The sequence below is a fragment of the Dendrobium catenatum genome, unplaced genomic scaffold (assembly GCF_001605985.2).
Source record: "Dendrobium catenatum unplaced genomic scaffold, ASM160598v2 fragScaff_scaffold_1470, whole genome shotgun sequence".
Taxonomy (NCBI): domain Eukaryota; kingdom Viridiplantae; phylum Streptophyta; class Magnoliopsida; order Asparagales; family Orchidaceae; genus Dendrobium; species Dendrobium catenatum.
In genome coordinates, this window is record NW_021319932.1 from 559576 (window position 1) to 568524 (window position 8949).

Here is an 8949-nt window from a genome sequence, read left to right on the forward strand (position 1 = left end):
TATATTTTGAAGAAATTTAAGTATTGTTTGGGATAGCTTTTTTACTGCTTTCTAGTTAAAAAAATTTATACTAAAAAACTATTTTAGAAAGTATGTTCCAAACAAATCCTTTGATACTCGTGTTATACAAGTACATGTAAAGAATTAGGGAGTATATATATATATATATATAGATATGTAAGAATTTAATGATAATTGTGTAAATCCCCCTAAAGACAGTTGGAGCTGGGAGCTGTATATTAACAGGAAAAATGGTTATAATGGTTAGGAAATGTAATTATCCATTATTTTCTGAAGGAAAGTGGCCAAATGGGATGTAAATTTTGCTTTTGGGAATCATTTGTGCATGATACAATATACGAACCATAGTGGTATATAAATACATGTAAGGTTGTAACTTGTACTAGTATCAGTCATATTTGTAAAGGAGGTTAATATATAGTTGTCAAATATTTTATGTTGATGCGGCATTGTTCAAATAAGAGTAAAAAGAAATATTTTCAGCACTGCATAGGTTGAGCATTTTTTTATGTTTATCACAAGAAGATTTTTCGAATGCGTAGGCTTCTTGATCGCATCCGATTTTCTGAACCAATTGGTGGGCAGCTGCTTATTTTATTTACTGTGGTCGGTCTTCACATTTTTTACAGAATTACTGTGCAACTTTTAAAGAGAAATTTGGCTGTATGGTGTTTTTTGGATGGTTTTTTTATTGCTCGTAAAACAGTTTTTTTTTTTTTTTAAGAAAATTGTAATTTTTTATTAAAAAGTTGTTTTAAGAAGCAATAAAAAAGTCATCTCCAATAAAACTTATGCCTTTTGATGTTCAAAATTGAAGAGATTGACAAGTTTATGTTGAATCATGTTAACCCTATTGTGTTTGTGAATTATATTTTGCGTCTTGGATCAAGAAATACTAGCTCAAATTGGTTCAAATTTAAAGCATAATTTAAAACTGGTTTAAAAATACTCAATTTTGTTTTGATTGTTTTTAAAAATTAAAAATAACATAATTTATTTTTAAAAATAAAGAAAAAGAAAAAAAATAGTTAAAAAAACTTTCTTAATAAACATAATTTAAAATAAATATGGAAAAAAAAGTGATCCCACACAAGCCTTAAAATATCTTTTTTTTTTTTTTAAGTTAGAAAAAAAATAGAAATGCATAGATTTCTTAGAGAGAAATCAAAAGAGGGGGAAAAAAAATGTTCTTAAAATGTTAAGCCAAAAAATTGCAATCCATGTTTAAAAATAAAATTCTCAATTATAGAAGCAATCAGCAGCCATCAAAGACAGGTACTCGCTGCAATACAAAATGTTTTTAGTGGCAGTGTGAGAGAATGTTGCATTTGCAAGGAACAACTTCTGTGGCTCATCAGCCCACTCACAAGGAACAATTATTACGTCCTCTGATCTGACGTAGAGGTACGTTCGGCCGCCAATAACATGTCGCCACGTGCTCTTACTCTTTACCGCGCGGCCCACTTGACCCGGAGCGGAACCCGGGAATGCTATGTTCGCGATTTTCTCGGTATTGCTTTGCAAAAACGAGAAGTTGTGAGTATTTAAAATTGAGAAGAATTTTAAATATAATTTATTTTGATTTCAATGGATTATGAACCATTAAATAAAAATCGTGATCAGAGCTCACTCAAGGCAATGATCGATAAGATCAGCATCATGTAAGGTCATGATAATAGTTCGCTAGTAGCAGTTATTATCATTGTATTTCAAAATTGTCCTATTTGGACAATTCTAAATACACAAATAATAATAATAATAATAATAATAAGTTTTAAATTTCTCATTAACAAAAAACTTGAATTTGCTTAATTCTACCAATCTAATACTTTAGTTTTCAACGCTCTTATATTTAAAATAAAGCACACTCAGAACCGTTCCCATCAAATAGTGCTTAAAAAAGTTAGAAAAAGCTTATCCATAACAGAAACATTATAGTTTAAACTTCACTATTAAAGCCCATCACCAATTTTGCCACGACAAAACCCACAATGGAACTTTAAAGGGCTTAGTTAAAGCAAGTTAAACACACATAAATAGCCCATGAGAGTTTTGAGTATCAACCAAGAGGTTTTGAGTTCGAATCTTATATATGTGATGTGCGTATAAATTTGTCTTAATTGTCCTAAATATCTTAGAAAAATATTTGACAATACTTTTAATGTTTAATTTTTTAAAAAAATTATTTTAGAACTATAAGCAACATATTATCATACATATCATATAGATATTTTTTTTGGACATTTAGGTCAATAAAGATAGACTCACACACATATCATATACGTAAGACTCAAATTTTTAATTGGCAGTCACAACTCTCAACCAACAGATCAAAATGAGCTGCGTTATCTTATAGATATTATATATTGCAGCTGAGCATGCTGCTTTTGACCTCCACCCAGCACATGCGATACAGGCAAATGGCGTAAAGCTCTGGACTCCGTCGACGGTTAACGCCAGCGTTCAAGATCACCACTCACTAATTATCCATTAAATTTTCTTAACACGCAATTATCTTTATAATCCATATAATTTCCCTATGCGGATAAAAGAGAGGGAAAGGATATTCTTCTTCCACGTCCTACTCACCGTCTCACCAGAAAATGGTGAGGAGGGCCCCACCATTCACTCACCTCTCCCTGTGGCCCCGACCTCGTGCGGCACCGAAGCGGACCCCACTGTCCACCACTCGTACCGAACCCCACGCACCTCACACCTCGCCTAACACGGCCCCGCTTCCGCCCCTATCACATGACAGCCAGCCGGTGGACCACCTACTTTGGCCCACTATCCTTATGGGCGCCACCGGACCACCCGGTCAGTCCAATTAAATGCTTGTTGGGTTAAAATGAAGAGGACAACCGGGACATCGGTTTTTTAACTATTAACATACAGAAAGAAGCACGAGTTCTTCAGCTGACCGCTAATTTAGAAGATTTTAATTAAATTCTAACTCAAATTAGGATGAACAATTAAGAGAGGATGAGAAAGGATTAGAGGATACAGGATTTTAAGATACTTCAAACTATTAAAAAAACAGCCAAATTTCCGATGGAGCTTCTAAGCCGCTTCTTTTACCGTTTCATCTGGTTCTTCTCCGCTCTGCTCAACATCTGCTGCAGATTCCTTCATCAACTGCAGCTCCTGCTTTCCGCTGGCTGCGCCGGCGGCGGAGAAGACAGGCCTCGCGGCTGCAAAATTAACAACCTGTGACCCCATCGGAAAAGTCCATATATGTCCCTGGCTTGAAGGCGCCGCTGACGAAGGAAACATCCACACCGCACCTGGGGAAATCGCGGCGGCGCTGCCGCCGACGGTCCACATAGGCACCATCCTTGGGGCGGCGACTGGCGCAAGGCTTGCCGAAATCGATATTGCTCCACCTGGCGGGAGAAGAGGGTCGGGTCCCTGGAAGTACCCAATAACACCGCCTCCAGCCGTGGCCCGCGTAGGCTGCAGCTTTCTCCTCTTTTTCGTAGCGTCGGCGGCGGAAGATAGGGATGGGGCCGGGTTGGAGGCTTGGGTGGGGATTTTGAGGGTTCCGTTGACATTGGTTGCGATGGCGGGGACGGTTCCTGTTCCTGTAGCGGCGATGATGGCCGGCTCGGCGTGCTGCAAGAGCCACCGGATTGTATCGCCGTCGGATTTGTGGCCGAGTTCGCGGGTGAGCTGGAAGATCCTAGCGGCGCAGGCCGCGGGCATACGGATCCTTCTTCCCCTTCCTTCCACCTTGGTGTGCCGGTCTTTGGTCCGGCCAAGCGCGCGCGGGATGATCGGAAGGGCACCAATGGTCTCTATGGGCTCCGGCTTCGGCATTATTAGCCGGTTTCGATTAGGGGAAACGGCAGAAAGAGCTGCAATTTGGCCGGCGCTACCATTCTCTCCGGCTTCGCCGATCCACGCGTCGGCATCTTCCTTGCTCTTGGCCTGGAAATCCATCGCAAGAGCGAGCGCTCTGCTCGGCGCTGCTAAAAAGCTCGCCTTTCCACTTATCTCATATAAAAAAATGGGGCCCTGTGGGGCAGAGAGCGAGCGAGGAAATCACCTTGTTGCCCCTCCTCGAAGCCACAGGTGGGGCCGACGGGCTTAATAATTCTTTTTAAAAGAAAATTCAGTGCGAAGATATGTAGAACAAATTATATAAGGTTTCAATCCAGAAAAAAATTACGTCGAAATTCAGTCAGAATGTCCTTTATTATCATTGCAACTGTGTTGAAATTATTGTGAGATATAATATTTAATAATTATATAAATTTTAGAATAAATTTATGAATAATAAAATTTATTTTGATTGAATATTAATTTTAATATCCTGATATATATTATTATCAATCCATGACCTTAGTAAATAATAATAACTATTAAGATTCTTAGCGGGCACCTGGCTTAATTAGTTTGTTAGATAAAGTGCATTATTATCGGTCCCCAAAAAAATCTATCCAAAATAATAATTATCAATTGAACTTTGAAAAATTTTCTAGAACAATCCCCTCAAATATTTATGTTATATATATATATATTATCACAAATAAATATTTTTATTGGTACATCACAAAAAATCTTCTTGATCGGGTCAAATTATTCTGTGTCGATACAGGACAGCGAGAACCGTCCAGATTTGTTGCGCTTTTACTGTCATTTTGCTATGCTTTTGCAAATACTCATCAAAATGACAACAAATATGCAATCATGAATCCACTTTTTCTAGGTATTTATGTGCTTTTGCAAAAAGACAGCAAAATGACAATCATAGCTGTAACATCAAATGCGATTGTGGCAAAAAAAACTCTTCTAATCTTTTCAATGTCCAAGATAATATGCTTTTCATCTCTACTGGACTTCTACTTCTTGGGTAAGATTTTAATCTCGACCTCATAAAGGTAGTAACAATTTAAAGACAGACCAATCTTCATCTTATATTCCGTATACACGGCATACACCATCTCCCAATCAAGGTATAATTAATCACATGGGAATTCAATTCGACCTATTCCATAGAGATCAATTTTTTTTTATTAACTTCATTGATTAACACTTTGATAAATAATTTTGGATAGGTAAAATATTCTTTGTGGATTCTCTCAGCCACTTTCTCACAAGTTAACGTCATGTAGCAATGCTCTGACAAATAACCTCAAATAGGTCCAATATTCCCTGTGAATTTTTTTACCCTTTTAATGCAAGTTAACGACATACTCTAAGAAATAACCCCATGAAGACGCACCCATGAGGTAGTTTCAAAGGAAAGCTACTAAGGATAAGGTCCTCACTAGAAAGATCCTATGAAGGTAAATGGTGGACATGATCTCCACTCATAACCCCAGGAAGGCCTACCCATAAGGTAAGCTAGTAGTGGACAAGGCCCTCACTAAAAAGACTCCATGAGAGCAAGTGGTTAATAATGTCACCACTCATTCAAGGACCTTAAAAGGATAAAAGCTTCAAAAGGTATAGGTACATCAAAGACCTTAGAAGATTAAAAGTCTCAAAAGAAATATGTATATTAAAGAACTCATAAGGTTAAAAGCTACCAAAGGAATAAATTCCTCTATTCTACTTATTCTAATTAGAGAGTAATATATTAAAGCATATCTCAAATATACATAAATAATTTGGTTTCTCTTGAAGGACAAATTCACAAATATTCTTACAAGAGAATATAACATTTAAATGAGCACAAGCTCATAAAAAACATCTCAAAGACATATACAATATTATTACATTTACATGAATATTTCTCTTTTTAGAAAGGTATCACAAGTATAATAAATAATGTGACTAAAATATTTTTCTTTTAAGACTTCTAAATATCTATGGACAACAAAGCCCTACATGGGTTCTTGGTTGGGTACTCATCGACTACCCATGCTTTACTTGGATGAGCTTCGTCCACCCACACCCACCCATGGTGACTTTCGGGATGTCATACCCACCTGTCCCCCACTTTCTATGCTTTTTGTAGAAAACCCACTTTGGGTTTCTAACAGATTCTTGATTGAGAGGGAAAGAAAACCAGGCAGAGAGAAAAGCTGTAAGAAATTGTATTTCTAATCTTGTGTTACATGTACATGAACCTGTCTATATAAAGAGCTTACTAGCCTGTTCGGCTAGAGGACCGTACAAAGCAAATTACAAATATGCCATAAAGTAAATACACATAATGTTTATTTGGCATCATTCTCTAAGATCCCCCTTCAAACTAATGGGTCTTGAATGACGCTTAGTTTGAGACGAAGTGTATGAAATCTAGGAGTTGAGAGTGGTTTAGTTAAAATATCAGCTATCTGATCCACTGTGCTAATAGGTAGTAATCGAATGTTGTTGGTGATGATTTGCTCTCGAAGAAATCGTTGGTCGATCTCTATGTGCTTCGTACGTGCATGAAAGACCGGATTGTTGGCGAGAGCTATAGCAGATGTATTGTCACAAAATAAATCGGTCGGGTGAGTAGATTGGATGCCGAAGTCAGCCAAAATTCTTTTGAGCCAAATAATGTCAGCGGTTAGTGCCGCAAGCGATCGGTATTCAGATTCAGTAGAAGAACGAGCTACTGTTTGTTGCTTCTTAACTGTCCAGGAAATCAGATTCTGGCCTAGAAACGAACAGTAGCCGGATGTAGACTTTCTTGAGTCCGGATCACCTGCCCAATCCGCATCTGAAAAGGAGTGAAGAACTAGATTAGTTTTGGTAATGGGTAATCCGTAATGTATCGTACCTTTGAGATATCGCAGTAGTCGCTTGAGAAGAAAGGCATGTTGCGGAAGCGGATCGTGCATATGCTGAGATAGCAGATTAACACTAAAAGCGATATCGGGACGAGTAATGGTTAAGTACTGTAAAGCACCGGTAAGTCGTCTGTAGGTAGCTGGATCGCTGAGATCGGTGTTAGTAGGAAACGTCGCAGGAAGCTTTTGTGACCGTGGGATTGGAGAGAGGATTGCAGTTGAGCATATTTGCTTGTTGAAGAATAGAGGTCGTATAGTTAGCTTGCGATAAGAAATAGCTGGATGGCCCCTTCTTGATTTGAATGCCAAGGAACTCATTTGCTTCCCCCAATTGTTTCATCGTAAATTGAGTGCTTAATTTGCTTAGTAGATGTGCAATGGCAATCAAATTGTTACCTGTTACCAATATGTCATCGACATAGACAAGAAGGAATATGTGGATATCGGCTTGTCGAAGTATGAGCAGTGACTGATCGGCTTTGCTGTGTTCAAAGCCGAGAGACAGCAGGTAGGCGGTGAACGTGGTGTACCACTGTCTTGGAGCTTGACGGAGACCATAAATGGCTTTATGAAGATGGCAGACATGATGAGGATGAGTAGAATCCTCAAAGCCTTTCGGTTGAGCCATGTAAACAGTTTCTTGAAGCTTGCCGTGCAAGAATGCGTTCGCCACATCGAGCTGTTGCACCGGCCAGGAATTGTACAGAGCTATACTTAGTAGAATGCGTATGGTCGGTAATTTAGCGACGGGGCTAAATGTCTCATTGTAGTCAATGCCTTGTTCTTGATGATTTCCAAGGGCGACTAAACGAGCTTTGTAACGGGCGATTGACCCGTCAGCATGGAATTTTGTACGAAAGGTCCATTTACATCCTAGGATAGATGCATTGGACGGTGGTTCCACTAGAGTCCAAGTGCCTTGTTGTTGGAGAGCAAAGAACTCACTTGCCATTGCCTTACGCCATTCAATGTTCTTTACAGCAGTTGTATATGTAGTGGGATCGGGTTCCCGCTGAGAAATATTGTTTAAATGTAATAAGTTTAGTCTTACCCGTGGCTTGAGTGATCCGGTCTTCTGCCGCGTAATCATGGGATGACATGGTTCTTGAGTAGCAGTATTTGATATTTCTTGATTGAGAGGGAAATATATGAGAACCTTTGGATGCGCCTGCTATCCATTTATTCATCCCAGTCTCCGGCATAAACTACAACCTCGCGCAAGAACTTGTGTTTTCTTAGGATATTCTGAAACATATAAGGGTTATAAGTGCCTGGATATGTCTTCTCACAAAATCTTTATGTCACGACATGTTATGTTCAATGAACACAAGTTTCCGTTTTCTGCAGAAACAGATCAACTACCACAGGCTTCAATCAACGATCTCAACCATCCGTCGCTTCTTATACCTACTTCCACCCTCGGTTCAGTCAACAAACAACCCACGGAGGCTGGAACATCCAACACTACCTCGCGCCATCTAGTCGAACAAAATCTCATAGAACCCACACCTACTTTCCCTGGTCATGTAGTTCCGGTATCTACCAACGTGTCCATACCAAGTAATGTGGTCTCGTCTTCTACTAACACTGCAATATCAAATACTGCTACTCAAGAACCATGTCATCCATGATTACGCGGCAGAAGACCGGATCACTCAAGCCACGGGTAAGCTAAACTTATTACTTTAAACAATATTTCTCAGCGGGAACCCGATCCCACTACATATACAACTGCTGTCAAGAACATTGAATGGCGTAAGGCAATGGCAAGTGAGTTCTTTGCTCTGGATCTAGGAGAATCCTAGAGTTTAGATTGATTTGGGAATTGAATTAATTTAGGGGCAAGATTTGTCCAAGTGACCTCATACAAAAATGAGGTCAACAATCCCCTGATGTTGAGTACCCATCCATACCCACCTACAAGGTCATGGGCATACCAATTCCCACCCATACACATACTCATACCCATTGGGTATGAGTGGGTACATGGGTGGGTGTGGGTATGGATACCCAATGCAGGACTCTGATGGACAATCAATAAATGATAAATGTTATGTGATTAAGTAAGACAAATCTTAAATCCATTATTTTTTTTTTATATTTGAATTTAATTTTATGCCATACAAATTACTTTTTGATTTTTTAAAAGTCAATAAGAATTCAATAATTCAGCGATTAACCATCTAATCGAGCAATTCCTTAA

General features: G+C 38.8%; 1 protein-coding gene across 1 annotated transcript; it reads right to left on the bottom strand.

Annotated features, from left to right (window-relative positions):
- Nucleotides 1-2929: 2929 nt before the first annotated feature.
- On the bottom strand, nt 2930-4067 carry LOC110113076 (transcription factor PCF2). Its single transcript, XM_020845500.2, has one exon. It carries the CDS (start codon nt 3958-3960, stop codon nt 3082-3084), a length of 879 nt encoding a protein of 292 aa, XP_020701159.1. The 5' UTR covers nt 3961-4067; the 3' UTR covers nt 2930-3081.
- Nucleotides 4068-8949: the final 4882 nt, after the last annotated feature.

What these genes read in the sequence shown, in the direction of transcription:
- LOC110113076 (XM_020845500.2), bottom strand. Translation starts at nt 3,960, where the DNA reads ATGGATTTCCAGGCCAAGAGCAAGGAAGATGCCGACGCGTGGATCGGC.